The sequence below is a fragment of the Nomascus leucogenys genome, chromosome 3 (assembly GCF_006542625.1).
Source record: "Nomascus leucogenys isolate Asia chromosome 3, Asia_NLE_v1, whole genome shotgun sequence".
NCBI classification, from domain to species: domain Eukaryota; kingdom Metazoa; phylum Chordata; class Mammalia; order Primates; family Hylobatidae; genus Nomascus; species Nomascus leucogenys.
This window is the reverse complement of record NC_044383.1, coordinates 92,983,357-93,000,725: the sequence shown is the minus strand read 5'-3', so window position 1 is coordinate 93,000,725 and position 17,369 is coordinate 92,983,357. Positions and strand designations below refer to the sequence as shown.

Genomic DNA, 17,369 nt, shown 5'->3' with positions numbered 1-17,369 from the left:
GCTAGAGAGAAAGCACAGAGGGGCAGTTAGTTTCTCCATTGCATAGGAAGGCAGGTAAATACAAAGTTTGTAAAACAGGACAAAAAAAAGAGAAATGAGTATATGCTGGGAATATCAACACTTCTGACGGCATTTATTTTTGACTTAGCCATTTTCACTGGGACAAGGAGGGGCTGGAAAGTCATGGACATAAATGTTGAGGGTCAGAGGGCTGTGGCATCTGATGTTTAGTCGCTTAGTGTACAGTGGTATTGCCTAATCAGGGAACCTTCCTCTTGTATGTATTTTCAAATGTCTTTTTTTTTTTTCTGTTCATCACTAAGACAATGATTCTGTGTACTCATGCTCCCAAACTTTCCTGTAGGAATCATTGTCAGGAGGAGAGAAAAAAAACAACAGGATGGAAGCTCTATGTTCAAACTGTCAATCATTTTAAAGAGGACAACAGCACAAACGTTCACTGTTCAGCAAAATGAAAAGTTGGCAGCTTATGCCTGTTTTTTCAAATTATAGACACTTTTGATTCTACATTAATCTCTAATGGTAATACTGCTAAGATCATAAATGATGCATTAAAAAGCATGTGGGAGGCCAGGCACGGTGGCTTACACCTGTCATCCCAGCACTTTGGGAGGCCGAGGTGGGCGGATCACTTGAGGTCAGGAGTTTGAGATCAGCCTGGCAACAGGGTGAAACCCCATCTCTACTAAAAATACAAAAACAAAACAAACAAACAAACAAAACAATTAGTCGGGCGTGGTGGTGCATGCTTGTAATCCCAGCTACTTTGGAGGCTGAGTGAGAGACTAGAGAATCACTTGAACCTGGGAGGCAGAGGTTGCAGTGAGTCAAGATCACGCCACTGCCCTCCAGCCTGGGCAGCTGAGTGAGACTCCATTTCAAAAAAAAAAAAAGCATGTGGGGATTACAATTTTTTCCCTATCCTGCTTAAAGTTTGTGGAAAGGGTGCGGTACCTTACTGCTTCATTTATGTGGGTGTGTCCTGACTTGTAAAAAAAGATTTTGTCCATCAGTAAACAGAGCATGTTCGTGTGTAGAAGTAGTTTGTATGGTCTAGGAATTAGTTTATATAAAACATACACGGAGGAAAGAAGACAAAAATTATAGTAGTATTACTACCTTGCACTTTTATTGCACTTTTGAGATGGCATGCCCAAAAATGTTCTAAACACTTTAGTATTAAAAAGCAATTAAATAATTTTGAAGTAGTAAGTCACAAAGATATGTAGTGTTCATATGGGTAAAACATTCATTTCCTCACAATTAAAACATAAAAAGATGTCATCTATAGCCTCAGAGTGTTGTGAGCATAGTTGTGGTTGAGGGAAGGCATTGAAATTTTCAAATATATACTTGTAGGTAGCTTTTAGAATTCTAGGCAGAATAACAATCAAAGTCTTATTTCATTACTTGTAAGCTAATGAATCTTACTACCTCATTTCATGTTTCATTGTTACTATTTTCATGTCTCAGTAGCATTTTTGCTATTTAAACAGGCAGGCAGGGATGAGATGAAAACCAACTCACATATGTTCTTCCTACTTTTAAAACTAAAATGACCAACTACGTGTGTTTAAAGCTTTTTATGAGAAAGCAGCTACCAAAAACTAATAAAAATGTCAGAAATGACGGATACTTCCAGACTTTAATATCTGAACATGATCTTGCAGTTTTGTTCTATTGAATATTACTTCCACTACATCAAACTGAAAGATTTCTGTCCAAAAGAGGGCACTATAATCTGGATTAGCATATAGTGACAAACTGGGAGAAGTCATTTGATTGCAAATCTCTAAAATGCGGAATAATAATAGACTAAAAACCTATAAGGAATTTCTTCAATAATAACAACCAAAGATAGAGGAAGCCAAATTGCAAAGGATACAATACACAATTCGCTGAATAGAAAATGCAAATTATAAATAAGAGATACCAGCCTCACTAATAGTGAAATACAGATTAACCCAACAACGACATAATGCTTTCTGCTCATTCTATCAAGTTGACAAAAATTAGAATGAGAGGATATTCAGTAATGGCAACAATGTGTACTGCTGGTGGGAGTCTCAAGTGGTGGGATCTGGCAGTACTGAATGAAACTGCCTATTCTTACACGTGAAATCCAGTAATTCTACTCCTAATGTATAGTCCCAAGAGACTCCCACACAGGTCCGTAGGGATATGCATATGAGGATTAAGTGGGTAAAACAGCGTGGTGGAAAACATGTACCAGTTAGAATCAATAAACTAGATGTACACAGAGCCAAATGGACAGTTCCATCTCCAAGCCCTTAACTAACTTTAAGAGCAGGTTCTACCGGCTGGTTACCTCACTCTGACCATCAGCTATGTGAGGCATACATTTCTGCAACAGTATTCACAATGACATACTTACAACATCTATAAAACGAAGAGACTTGAAAGTTGCTCCAGGCGGGCATCCCATTGCAGACAGACAAGGATAATGGCCTTCTTCCAATACGTATTGATTACCAGTGAAATTTTCTCCATCATATACAACCCAGCTACAATGGGAAAAACCACACACATGCACAGAGTATGCAACTTGAGCACTCCTATTCAAGAAGTCTCATTTTTAGAAGTGGCCTGCTATAAAATAAACACAATGCTTGTGGCAAACAGAGTTCTTTCTTCAAAAATATTTGGATATTTTTGTTGCATTTCTGCTTGTGGCAAATTAATATTCATCATAAGTCAGTTAACCTTGCATTTGGGAAATAAACTTCTTTCTCCATGTTCTTTCTGACTTCCCCAGCCTCCAGCCTTCCTTGCTCTTCTCATGGGTGCCACCCTTTGCCCGCCAGTGGAGCTTCAAGCCCTCAAGTCCTCTTTGAATAATCCTTCTTCAAGCTTTGTGACTAGTTCATCACCAAGGCCTATTGATTTGGTCTAGTGATTTCCTTCCAAAATTTCTCGCACACTCCTCATCCTCATTTCTAATACCTCTGCACTGGGCCAGGAGTCAAAATACTATATTGACTTAGACAAGTCACTTAGCCTCTCTGGTATCAACATTATTCATAAAATGGTGATTTGCCATGCTTCCATAGAAGTTTGTGGGGTTTTTTTTTTTCCCCCTTTTCTTTTCTTTTGGCGGTGGGGGGACAGAATCTTGCTCTGTCACCCAGGCTGGAGTGCAGTGGCATGATCTCGGCTCACTGCAACCTCCGCCTCCCGGGTTCAAGCAATTCTTCTGCCTCATCCTCCTGAGTAGCTGGGACTACAGGTACATGCCACCATACCTGGCTAATTTTTGTATTTTTAGTAGAGACGGGGTTTCACCATATTGGCCAGGCTGGTCTTGAAATCCTGACCTCGTGATCCACCCGCCTCGGCCTCCCAAAGTGCTGGGATTACAGGTGTGAGTCGCCGTGCCCGGCCCTGTTGTTGTTTTTAACCCAACAAATGCCTTTTGAGGATTGTGTGTCAGGTACTTTTCTATTGCTGGGGATACAGCAGAGAACCAAAGTCCCTGCTCTCCTGAAGTTAATACTCTAGTGAGCTGAGACAGGTAATTTTCAACATGCACAGGACTGTTGGTCATAAATGAAGCAGGCAGGGGATAAAGAGGAGTGGGGATGTGGCAGTGGTATGTCCAACAAACTAGGAAGCTTTACTGTCCATCTATGTATTTGCTTTTTTTGTTTTTTCCTGAGACAGAGTCTTGCTCTATTGCCCAGGCTAGAGTGCAGTGCTATGATCTCAACTTACTGCAACCTCTGCCTCCCAGGTTCAAGCAATTCTCCTGCCTCAGCCTCCCAAGTAGCTGGGATTACAGATGTGTCACCATGCCCGGCTAATTTTTGTATTTTTAGTAAAGACAGCGTTTTGCCATGATGGCCAGGCTGGTCTCGATCTCCTGACCTCAAGTGATCTGCCTGCCTCGGCCTCCCTAAGTGTTGGGATTACAGGCATGAGCCACTGCACCTGGCCTCCCCGTGTATTTGAATGCAAAGTCAGTGCTTTTTTGCTGTGCAGTACTAAAGGATAGGATAGCATTATTTCAACCATAAAGAACCACATGATATGTAACTACTATTATTAAGTGACTTAAATCCTCAACACCTCTTGCACAGATTGCTCCAAGGCTTTCCTGACCGAGTTTCCCTGACCTTGGGCTCTCCCCTCTCTATGAAGCTTTTGTATAAGGATTGTTTCAGCATGGCACTTTGAGCCCACTGCCTTTGCCCTGAGTCTTGTGTTTCCCATGGAAGCCATCTAAACTCAGTGTGCTCAGCTTTGCTTCTCCTCCCAGTACAAAGGCCTTCCCGCAAGCCGGACTGGTGTGCTCCCTGATTCGCATGTCCACCAGCTCCACTCCAGCGTGCACTTTCTACCTTCCTGTTAATGCAGAGTGCCGATCCTGTCCTTTAAACAATCCACCTTGGGAGGTACCTTGGATTAACTAGAGCCCAACTCTCCCTTTCTAGATGATGGAAAGACATACAGAGTAAAGAATCTGCTCTGAATTCCATTACACAATGCGATGATCTTCAGCTTCTCCAAACAACCCGAAGCCCGCGAGCTCTGGCGTCTGGTTCTCAGATGTCGCGAAGCACGCCATTGGACTAAGATGGTGGTTTCACATAGTGCCAAGCACCTAACAGGCATCACTAAGTACTTGCTGATGTGTGAATTCTGTTTTACTCCAGTGATTCAGCTCTGCCAGGCCATCGTTTTACTTACCTGCCTCCTGAAACTCTGCAAGACTTGGTAGAAAATGAATCATCAATTTGACTTGTTGTTTCTTCAAAACTTTGACTGTGACCTTGAAACTGTGGTTCTGAAAACAAGTGAATCTTTGCAAAAGTAAACAGAAACACATAAAATTATTTTCCTAAACACATTAACTAATTTAGCCTTTGAAATGATGACCTAAACATGACCTGTTGACTTTTGTTACAGTAAACTGGTATGAATTTTATAAATCCTTTAATTTTCCATGTCTACATTCATGATCAATTAGAAACATGTTAGCTGCACCATTCATGACTATTTAATTCAGAGACATCAAAGTAAAATGCAACAACAGAGGTAACTTTCTATAGAACACCCTGTTGTGAAGCCGTGAGGCATTTTAAAGCTTTATTGTGGCCAGAAATCATTGTTCATCAGTTCTAACATTAACAACAAACAGTATTTTGGAAAGACATAGTGTAGTTTTCTTCCTTCTCAATGGAAGATACTTGCTGACTTATCAGAATCCTGTAAATGCCAATAAAGGAGGCTATAGTGGTGTTTGTTCCTCTATAATTATGGCTCTGTGAACACTTCCATTAAAAGGCCTAAATAACAAATGTACACTCCAGGTGGTGTTAAGAATCAGCATTCAGAAAGCATGAGTGAGACCATAAAAAATGTCTAGTGTCGACACAGCAAATATGAAAATTCATTTTACCATCACAATAACTAGATGCTATTGTTTGAAATATTAATTTCAATGTATTAATATAAACTGAGTCAATGTAATGATATAAAATTCAGCTTTATACAATAAGAGCATTTTATAAGAATTATTTAGACATGGGTCAGTACTGTCAATTAACCATTAAAGTAAACTTAAATCTTATTTTTTAAATACAATTATGCTTTCAGGCATAAAAATGAGTAAAACTAACAAAATGTCCCAAATGTCTGATTTTTTTTTTTTTTTTTTTTTTTTTTTTGAGACAGAGTCTCTGTCACCCAGGCTGGAGTGCAGTGGCGCGATCTTGGCTCACTCCAACATCTGCCTCCTGGGGTTCAAGCAATTCTCCTGCCTCAGCCTCCTGAGTAGCTGAGCTTATAGACACAAGTCACCACACCCAGCTAATTTTTATCTTTTTAGTAGAGACGGGGTTTCCCCATGTTGGTCAGGCTGGTCTTGAACTCCTGAGCTCAAGTGATCCGCCTGCCTTGGCCTCCCAAAGTGCTGGGATTACAGGCGTGAGCCACCACACCCGGCCCCAAATGTCTGACATTTGAAACATAAATTCAGCTTGTCAATGGAAGGCCCCTCATATATTAATATAAAATAATATTTTTAAAGTTACCTGATTTCGCCTCCTTGGGCCAGTGAAAGAATCCTAAAAATTTTTAAAGGAAGGAGAAAAGGAAATGAATAGAACAAACACATTGAAAAAGCTTTTTTCTTCTAGATTATTAGCAATTACTGCTAAAAATAAACTCAGAATATTTTCCATAGTGATTACTATTACATGAACCAGTAACACACATTAAGGAAGTCCAGAATTCAGTTAAATATTCTCATACAAAAATATAACTCCTTACCAAACATATAGGTTGAACAGAAGAGATCTTACAGTTTTTGCCTCCCCAGTCCTCAAAACTGGTATAAAATCCTTTATCCAGTATATACTGTTCTCCTGTGAAGTCAGGATTTTCATAGGCTACCCATCTAAGAAACAAAAGCAATAACTTGTTGTTCGTATTTTACATATAAAACAATCACATATTTGGATAACTATGTATCATACAGAAACTTTGTTTTGCCAATTGAAATTTTAATTTTTCTGATTCTCCATTAACCTTTAGAAGCAGATGGGTTTGTCTATAGGACAAATCAAAATGGTAAGCCAGCAGAGAAAAGGGAACGCTTATACACTGCTGGTGGGAATGAAATTAGTTTAGCCGCTGTGGAAAGCAGTTTGAAGATTTCTCAAAGAACTAAAGATAGAACTAGTATTCAACCCAGCAATCCCATTACTGGGTATATACCCAGGGGAAAATGAATTATTCTACCAAAAAGATACTTGCACGTGTCTTGTTTACTGCCGCACTCTTCACAATATCAAGATGTGGAATCCGCCTAGGTGTTCATTGATCAATGGTGGATTGGATAGAGAAAATGTGGTACATATAAACCATGGAATACTATACAGCCATAAAAAAGAATGAAATCAAGTCTTTTGCAGCAACTTGGATGCAGCGGGAGGCCACTATCCTAAGCGAATTAACACAAACAGAAAATCAAATACCAAATACTTATGAGCAAGAACATATACTTATGAGCGTGTTCTTGCCCATAAGTGGGAGCTAAACATTGGTTATGCATGGACATAAAGATGAAAAAAAAAGGCTCTGGGGACTACAAAAGGGGGCAGGAGGGAGGGGGGTTTGAAAAACTACCTATTGTATACTATGCTCACTACCTGGTTGACAGGTTCAACCGTACCCCAAACTTCAGCAAATCATGCAATATACCCATGTGACAAACCCTGCACATGTACCCCCTGAATCTAAAATAAGAGTTGAAAACAAATTTAATGCAAAAGAAATGGTAAGCCTAAGAGTATCTTGACATGAACTTTTTGGTGTTCTTGCTTATCAAATACTATTCCTTAAGAAAGCTACAAAGGCAATACTTCTCTGTGCTTTGTTTTTCTAATTGTATTCTAAGGAAACAAAACAAATAGGACTTTCGAGAAGAACCTACTTCTTTTAATAAACAATCAATAAATCCTTTCATTCTCAACCTTAAAATATTTTTGCAGAAAGATCTTAGGAAGCTGTGTCTATTTACACAACAAACCACACTGAAAAAGAAGTTAACAGAAGAAATGCTTTTAAAAATGCAGAACAGAACTAAAATATTGTTTCCACCAGTGTTTCCAACATCACATAAATCTGTAATAATTAAATAAACAAAATTGAGCAAAGTCACAGAAATACTAAAAATAAATCTCTCTTGGAATGTTTTTTATTTCTCTTTTAAGTGATCTACGCCCAGAGGAAAAGCAACAAAACCAATTTAATGATGCTATTTCCTATGCAAAGGTAAAGTCTTTGAAAGGAAAAGGTTTTTCAGTTCTGTTATAGTAAAGAGATACTTAATACCATTATATTGAAGACATTAAGTATCTCTTCAGTTAATTCATCACTCTCTTGATCCTTTCAAAGCTTAAAGGAATAATATCTATGTATGTATTATATAGAGTGATCAGAACTTTGCAAAATGTTTCCACATCTGTTATCACATTTAATCTCCTAGGGAGGTATTGGTGTTCCCATTTTACAGATGGGAAAAACCTAAGACACAGTAAGTTAATTCATTTACCAGGTGCCAGGAACTAGACTGGCACTAGATATACAAAGATGAAAAAGACAAAATCTCTGTCCTCCAAAGCCCACAGATGGGTAAGAAGCATCACATGGAAGTATTTGCTGGTATTTGTTTTGAATGGGATGACTTGTCCAGGGTGACACAATCGACTATGGGCCAGAATGTGACTGAACCTACCTGTCCTGAGGCTCACCAGGCTCTCCTCGCTTTGTGACCCAACCTGCCATGTGCCCTGGAAAGTTACCTTTCATTTACTGTTCTAGTAAACCATGCCTAAAACAGTCCACACACTTTATAATTAGGGCAGATTACGATTTTACTATCCAAAGGCCTGATTTAAACAAAAACTCAAGTACAGTCATTACTAGAATATGAACAGCCATCAAGGAAAAAAAGAACACTGCCAAAATCTCCAGTGAGAAGTAGCTAATGATAGCCAACATCTGTGCACTCACTCCCGGCCATCCAAATGGAGAAGCTGCTGTACGCACCACTCTGTCTTTCAGGAAACACAGCCCCCTACTACCCCCCATCCCCCGATTTCAGAACCTCACTAACAATTTTTAAAACCTATTCTTTTTTTATTTTTATTTATTTATTTATTTAGTAGAGTCAGGATTTCACCATGTTGGCCAGGCTGGTCTCAAACTCCCGACTTCAAGTGATCCATCCACCTCAGCCTCCTAAAGTGCTAGGATTACAGGTGTGAGCACTGTTCCCAGCCTAAAAACCTGTTCTTTATCATTGAGAGGTGAGGAGATAGGAGACCTGGCTCCACCTGTGGCCATGACATTAACTTTCAGATAACTTTGAAGAACTCACTTTACCTTTGTGAAAGTTCGTATTTTCAAGTGTAAGTAGGGGAGTGGGCCAAGGTCCCCGGGCTGACCAGGTGATGCTGTACAGCACACGGGTACCCGCATGTGCTGCCTCCACCCGCAGGGCCTCAGGCTTTACCCCCAGCATGAAAGGAAGCAACAGTAAAGCCGAAGCAGGGAGCACTGCTATGTGGGAGGAGTGTCTGCACATCAAGAAAATCTAGGTTACAAACACTAGGACTTAAAAAAACAACTAACAATTAAAGAAGTAGAGCCACATCGAAAAAAGAGTTCTCACCAGGGCTCCGGGTCTGTAACAAGTAGAGAGATCAAAGGGTTAAAGGCCTTTCTGTTTGACTTCAAGGTTTGGAGGGGAAAAAGCCAGTGAGGTGGGAGGCTGAATGCCAAGGAGAGAGGGCAGCCCTGGAAGCAGCTTTAGCCAATACTCTATTCTTTTTACTAACAAGTATGCGTACTGTATTTTCCTATGAAACTAAACTACTTGTAAGTAAATACCCAACACCCAGCTAAGCCTATCTCTAATTCACTGAAGCTGAAGCTGGAAAACAATTTATTAAGATGTTACTTGAACTGACAGTAGTGTTGTTTTCCCTCCAAGATACCTGATGAATCACCCATGAATACAGGGGAGTGGGGGAGGGGAGAAGCCGCAAAACCCAGATCTGAGATTCTCTGCTCTATGATCCGAGAGTCTACTTACAACTTACACTTGGGGCTCTTAAGAAAAGCCCTCCCTGTCCTTGTCCAGATGTATTCTGTACACATGAATCAACACTCCTCTGTTTAAAGACTGATGGGGAGATGGGGGAAAGGCATGTACACAAGTACTAGCAGGTCCCAGCCTGGTGGAATAATTGCTCAGAAGATAAGGGCAGCAGGGTAAACCTGCCCTTCTGTGGAAGGCCAAAGGAAAAAGAATTTAAAACAACAACACTTTTCGTTTTCATCTGAATACCAGAAATATTTCATTTTGCTCCTATATTTAAAAAACTAGCCCAGTTTCCACTATTTGAGCAAGAGTATAGCATAGAACTAGAAACTGATAAACAGGGAGTTTCTTTCCACATTTCCAGTAAGAATCAAAAGCAGTTCCTAAAAACCTTAGTTGCTGGTTTCACGGGCATCCTTCCTGAAGGCTGTTCTCTGTTTCAGGGCTAATGATGAGTTTACTGCCCGGGGGATGTATTACCCCTGTGATGGTGAGCCTCCTGGGAGATACTTTCATGGAACAAGAACTTCAGAAGAGTTATTTTCTGACAATGCGTGCCATACTAAGAAATAAAGAACCAAGCTAAAATACTTAATTGCCAATAAAAATAAAGCCATTAAAATACAATAATTTTCCTTTGAAAGTATTAAAAGTGAATAGGCAGTCCTCCTCCATCATCTTGGCTCATCTCAGCCTTCCTATCCTATCCCACAGGCCTAACTCCAATGCCACCTCCTCCACAAAGTCTTCCTTCCCTGTGTCCAGACTGGAAATTAATCTCCCTCTGCTGTGGATTCGCAGAGCATTTAATCTGTACCTCTTTTGTAGCAATAATTATGTTTTACATAAATACTGTAACTTCTTTGAGGACATAATACAATGCTTTGCACATAATAGACCTCAATAAATACTTGTCAAATGACAAATCGAACAAAATATGAGGAAGCACCTGGCCCTGGTAAATACAAAAGCCCTTCCATATGCAAAGAATTTCAAAGGAAGTGGGGGGTGTGTGTGTGTGTGTCCATGTATGTGTATGTACCTCCCTTCAACTTCCCCGTTCTACCAAAACTTAACTGCTACAGCCAGAAAAAAAAGCTTAAGCCAGGAAATGCAATTAGAAATGACTAAAAATAGAAACATATAATAGCAGCACTTTATAAAGGAAACTGATTTCAAGTAAGCAAGGCCTGGGTTAAAAAGGAAAGGAGATTGGCTCAAGGCACAAAAATTCTACCTGTGTTAATAGCATCATCTACAAAATACCTAAGGGAATTCATTCTACCCAGCCTCCTTTTGCTTCCTCCGCCAGGGTGGATGACTAGGCTCTGACTAACAGAACCAACACAACTGGTGAGTATCAAAATGTACAACTGTTTCACCAGACTAAGTTGGTCACTATGTTTTCCTCCTAAATAATTAGCTTTAAAGGCAATCTAAAATACTGCAGAGCCCCAGCAACATTTCAGATAACTTGTACCTCATATTTCAGATGACTTCTGGCTTTTGCAACAGGCTACTGATTCTAAAATATTAGGTCTCCGGAATAGGACCCAAGAGGAGGCATTTCCTGCTAAGAATGGAATACCCAGAAATCGCTGATACTCTGCCAAAATGGCACCACATGCAACGGCCTAGACAAGAACTTGGTGAACAAGGTTTTTTTTTACTTTTTTTACTAAGAGTAAAAGTTAAGCATGTTCATCAACTTTCAGTACATTGTACACACATTTCAAATATCCAGGGCTATTGTGGGAGGCCCCATGAGATACAGTGGGGTTGAGGCTAGGATGATTCAAATAATCTATGTCACTATGACAACAAAAACCTAACACCAAACACTTTCAACATAACCAATGTCACATTATTTCATGTAACTATTTGAGAATACTCTCACTTATAACAAATTAGAATAGACATTAGCCTGGATTATAAGAATAATTATGTAACTCCCTATAACAGCCATCTGCTGTTTTTGCCCATTTGGCATCTATCTCCCCACTCTTTCTGATGTCCCTGGGGAACCAACCCCAATCATATCTAAGTGGCTCCTGTGGGATAGACCCTACATCTCAGCTCTGGAAATGGACACGTAGCCCAGATGCGGCTATCTCTGTGGCTACGGTGATTTGTTCAGGCATGTGCACATGACCCAAGCCTAGGAAAGCAAAGTCAAACATGGAACTTGTGAGAAAAAGAGAAGCTCTTTCCACTGCAAGAAATGAGCTGGGTCCAGTCATGGTGGCTCATGCCTGTAATCCCAGCACTTTGGGAGGCCAAGGCGGGTGGATCACCTGAGCTCAGGAGTTTGAGACCAGCCTGGGCAACATGGCAAAACTCTGTCTCTAAAAAATTAGCCAGGCCTGGTGGCACCCATCTGTGGTCCCAACTACTTGGGAGGCTGAAGCAGGAGGATTGCTTAAGCCCAGGAGGCAGAGGTTGCAGTGAGCCGAGATGTTGCCACTGCACTCCAGCCTGGGAGACAGAGTGAAACTCTGCCTCAAAAAAAAAAAAGAGGAGAACAAAAGCCAAATGTGGCCACAGGCCACCAAATGCAAAGGGCCTACCTAAAGTCAAGTTAACACAGAAAAAAGCCCAGTCAAGACACAGAGACCAAGTTCTGATAGTGTTTGATCCCCTGCATCCAGCCATGCCTGAAGCAAAATCTTCTCCAGGACTTTTTAGTTACTTAAGCCAGTAAGTTCCATTTTAATCCCTTGAGCCAATTTAGCTTGGCTTGCAGTCACTTCATCCCAAAGAATCTTGACTAAACATCTTTCAATAAAAACTTGCTTTACCACTAATAAAACAGTCAACTGCTAACTCCACGTACATAGAACAATTATTTTTATGTCAAGCTAATAGTGAAGAAATATACTGGAACAGGTGTAGGACCACAGGAAAATCTAATGGGACTTTGACCCAGCCTCAGGTTTATGTTAGATTACTATTATTATTATTTGATCTCCATCATTTAAAAAATTCACTATCTTTCTGTGCAGAACGATAAAGGAAGCAGATCTGTAGATTTCTATCATGATACCCAAAGCCTACCCCAAATGTAAAAAGAAGAGATGGTATGAGAAAGATTTTTAAAGAGAGTTAATGAAAATATCATGACAGCAACTATTAAATGACTGATTTAATGTTAAGCTGTTGAGATATTTGTGTATTGAATGCCTACTCTGTCATAGACTCTTACCAGTTTAAAACAAACCAAGGTAAAACCCATGTTTAAAATTCCAATTGGATTATTTCACTTACACTCCACTCAGTACATTAATAGACTGTGTCTTCACTCCATATCCAGTCTCCTTTAAATTAGCAACAATTCCCAATACATCAATACTGGAACCTTTGGATCCAAAGTTTTTTTCACTGTACATTATCATGTGAGCATTTGAAAAATCCTATTGAGAAAAAAAATTCAAAATTCAAAGGCTAGCCATTCATTATCCAAAGAAGACCAAGTATTAGCCATTAGCTTGTCCTTTACTTACACCTAATATAGGTCGTAAAGAGTGAAGCTCTCCATTGTAACCTCCCCAGGCTTTCCAGTCCCTGTATTCTCCTTCTTCTAGCAAATACTGATGACCTGTAAATCCAGGCTTCTCATATGCAACCCAACTGCAACACAAAGAACATGAGGAGTAGTCATTTCCAGACATGTTAACATTTTTTCAAGGTACATATCAATTTCATTGAAAAATGCAAATAGTTACAAAGCTAGACATGAACTTCTGCTTTATTATCATTGGAATTCTTGAAAATTTAGGAGAATAACAGAATGGCCCCAAGAAAATAACCTAAGAGACATATATCAGAGTTGTATAAAAAAGGGAAGGGGAGTGTGTGTGTGAGTGGTGTGTATGTGTGTGTGTTTAATCAGGGCTGAGTCAAAAGAACCTCAGCAAGCAAAACTGGATAAACTCACTTCAAATAGTAACGAAAATATTATGAATAATTGGCAATTTATGAGAGCAATTTCAGTGTGCACTTCCATGGGAAATGTGCAAGATCTATAAAATGCAAAAATAGAAAAATCAGAAAGCCAACTATCAAACCGTTCAATAGCTCAGAGCATAATTCTAATAAGCAAGGTTGTAGATTTGATCAACTTGAACAGGCCAATCAGCCTTCCTTGACAGAGTTTTGCTCTTGTTGCCCAGGCTAGAGTGCGATGGTGTGATCTTGGCTCGCTGCAGCCTCTGCCTCCTGAGTTCAAGTGATTCTGCTGCCTCAGCCTCCCAAGTAGCTGGGATCACAGGCATGTGACACCACGCTCAGCTAATTTTGTTTTAGTAGACACAGGGTTTCTCCATGTTGGTCAGGCTGGTCTTGAACTCCTGACCTCAGGTGATCCGCCCGCCTCGGCCTCCCAAAGTGTTGGGATTACAGGTGTGAGCCACCGCACCCGGCCTCAAACTGCTTTCTTAAATCCAGTCACGATAGGCTGAGGAGAATGTGGACATAACTGTCAAAATTCACCATACTATAGAATCAGGAATGTTGTTTTTAGGGGGGAAAGGGCACATTTATTACTTAATATTTAGGAAAAAAAAAGAAATCCTAACAAGTCACCCATGTACTTACACGCCTCTTAGAACTTTCACAGACCCCACTGACGTAAACGGCAAATGATCGCCTCCAGTCGCCTCTTCTGTTTCACCTCCCTCCGTGACAAAACTACGCATTTCTGTTTCTAGTTCCACACATTTTCCTTCAAAGAAAGGCTTTTCATAAACAACTACCTACAATAGAAATGAGATATACCAGTAATCTGTAAGAAGTATCCCAACAGCTTAACATTAAATCAGTCATTTAATATCACTAAGTCCTGACACACAAATTAAAATTTTCTGGCTGGGCGTGGTGGCTCACGCCTGTTATCCCAGCACTTTGGGAGGCTGAGGTAGGTGGATCACTTGAGGTCAGGAGTTCGAGACCAGCCTGGCCAACATGGTGAAACCCCATCTCTGCTAAAAATACAAAAATTAGCTGGGCATAGTGATGCACACCTGTAATCTCAGCTACTCAGAAGGCTGAGGCAGGAGAACTGCTTGAACTCAGGAGGTGGAGGGTTAAGTGAGCCGAGATCACGTCACTGCACTCCAGCCTGGGCGACAGAGTGAGACTCTTGTCTCAATACAATACAATACAATACAATACAATACAATACAATGTTCTAATCATATTTTTAAAAATTAACTAGGTCAGGCACAGTGGCTCACACCTGTAATTCCAGCACTTTGGGAGGCCAAGGCAGGAGGATCACTTGAGCTCAGGAGTTTGAGACCAACCTGGGCAATATGGTGAAACCTCATCTCTGCTAAAAAGAAAAAAAGTTGGGTGTAGTGGTACATGCCTATAGTCCCAGCTATTCAGGAGGCTGAGGCAAGAGGATGGCTTGAGCTGGAGAAATCGAGGCTTCAGTGAGCCATGATGGTGCCACTGTACACCAGCCTGGGTGACAGAGCAAGGCCTGGTCTCCAAGAAAAAAAAACCCTAAATAATGGCATCTGACAAGATAGTAAAAAGAAAAAAAATCAGCCTTTTTTTTTTCCCTAATGTGGTATAGCCCAAAGCCATGGTTCCAAACAGTTTTAAAATAATTTATATACAGATATATATAAAATAAATATATATACACACATATATATAACTGATATTTAGAACCACATAGAAGGAACCAGAGGATTCTAAAGTAGTGCTAAAACTGAAAATTGAAAAAATTTATAGTGTGTGGCATCGATGTGGGAATTGGGAATAGCAGAAAGGGTATTTTGGAGTAGGGAAAGTTTGTCTTGAAAAAGTTTTTTCCGGGCTAACTGGCAAGCAGCAAGAAGCCCTGCATTTAGTAAATACAACTGCAAATTGTTAACTCAATATAACAATGACCCTTCTGAGCCATGGCTAAATGTACTCTTAGTGATAACCAGTGCCATTAGCATCATCTTCCACCCTGAAGGATGGCACCTGTAAGTTGGCAACTTCCTTTGGCTGCATTTATGTGTGATAGAGGTTTAATATGAGAAGTCACATAAGCGATATCTTCATAGAGATGGAGTGGGAATAACATTAAGTACATATATATGTGTATATGTTTAAATAATTACATATACATACATACAAAAATACATATATATTTTTACCTTTGGATCTGTAGGGAATTCAACTTTACGGCCACCCTGAAAAAAACAACATAGTAAGAAAAATAGCTTTTCGCTGATACATTACCATTTTATATTAGCCATAGCAGTTTATAGTAAGCCATTGAATTTCAGTGTGACTACGTTCCGGTTTGTTTTAACTTACGTGAGATAGTTCTAAAATTACCAACAATACAAATGAAGACACGGGGAAGGCAGGCTAGAACGGAGCCTTGCACAAGCAGTCTATAAGCTGATCTGCGTTGTAGGAGTGTTTTTTGACCTAGTAAGTTTTTTTAACTTGGAAAATTTATATAAAAATCCATACTTCTCTTGAAAAAGCAGTTCCAAGAGCTGACATCTCTGGACCCAGATTCTCCCAGGCCGCTGTCTTCGGCTTCTGCATTTAACGATCCTACCCTCAGTTCATCCTTCAGCTGGGCACAGGCCCGGGGTTGCCGTCTCTACCATTCCCTTCGGTTTAACTCTCAGCCATTTGTATTTGCTGCCTGGCCCCTGCAGGTATTTGATTTTGCAACCAGGGCTTACGAAACTATTATGTGTTGAAGTTCACATAATAAGATCTGGAGCACTCATGGAATAATTAGATAAACTGTTAAATAAAATTTAAAACATCCCAAAGGATGAGTCTATGGGGGGTTGTTATAAAATAAAAAGCTTTTTAAAAACAAAAAACTCACTAAAATCAGAGAAATGGTATTACATTAAAAAGATATTGCACAAAAATATTAAATAGGTCAAGAGTTTAAATCAGCAATGGGAAAGTTGGATTTTAAAAAAATTAATATATCTTTAATAGCTTTTTAAAAAAAGTACTGCCAAGGATGCTCAAAGGCACCAAATGAACTATAATTATAAAAAAATGTGTTGGCTTCCTTACCTTTTATGAAAAAACAAGCAAAAAAAAAAAAAAGAGGAAAAAGGAATGTGGCTGATATTATCAGCAAACCAGAGATTATACAACTAAGCACATGACCTTTTCCAAAGTAATCCTGTTCGAACACCATAGACTTTGGAGATTTTTCATCATCATTACAAACTGCTCCTAAAACCTGGACGAATTCTTTCATACGTTCACAAAACTAACAAAACTTTGTTCTTTGAAAGTGAGTTTAATTTTAGAAACAAAAGCCCAAATCATTTGCACTAAGACCAGCAAACATACAGATAATTAAACGAAATACTTTGGAAGGAGGGGTAAAATTAACATAAAAAAATTGTCTTCCTAACTTTCTAATTTGTCTCAAACTGTCTCAGAAGCAACTGCGAAGTGCAGTTTCGAAAACATGTTTGTAAGGGGAGTCTCATCTCGCTGCGGGCATTTAGAGAAAAACTTCTATGCTGCAGCACACACTGCGCTCAACACTGGGGACAAGACAGACGTGGCCTGCTTCCTCCCAAAGCTGACAGTCTAGCGGAAGAGACAAAGAACAAAGCAAGACAGTGGGACAAGGGAGAGGAAGCACAAAGCTCTTTCCACAGCAGATACTCGGGAGGACAACACTCATTTACTCATTTGGTCCAGCCCCAGCGACCCCCAAGCCACC

At 39.9% G+C, this 17,369-nt stretch overlaps 1 protein-coding gene across 1 annotated transcript in view; it reads right to left on the bottom strand.

The window, feature by feature from the left end:
• CRYBG1 (crystallin beta-gamma domain containing 1) overlaps window positions 1–17,369 on the bottom strand; it is a 210,956-nt gene that overhangs the window by 10,823 nt on the left and 182,764 nt on the right. The window contains exons 10-17 of the mRNA XM_003278912.3: window positions 15,805–15,840; window positions 14,246–14,403; window positions 13,153–13,279; window positions 12,917–13,062; window positions 6,313–6,439; window positions 6,075–6,107; window positions 4,729–4,841; window positions 2,417–2,546 (exon numbers count right to left, since the gene is read on the bottom strand). Coding sequence (XP_003278960.3) covers window positions 2,417–2,546; window positions 4,729–4,841; window positions 6,075–6,107; window positions 6,313–6,439; window positions 12,917–13,062; window positions 13,153–13,279; window positions 14,246–14,403; window positions 15,805–15,840 — 870 coding nt within the window. The remainder of the gene's footprint in view (window positions 1–2,416; window positions 2,547–4,728; window positions 4,842–6,074; window positions 6,108–6,312; window positions 6,440–12,916; window positions 13,063–13,152; window positions 13,280–14,245; window positions 14,404–15,804; window positions 15,841–17,369) is intronic.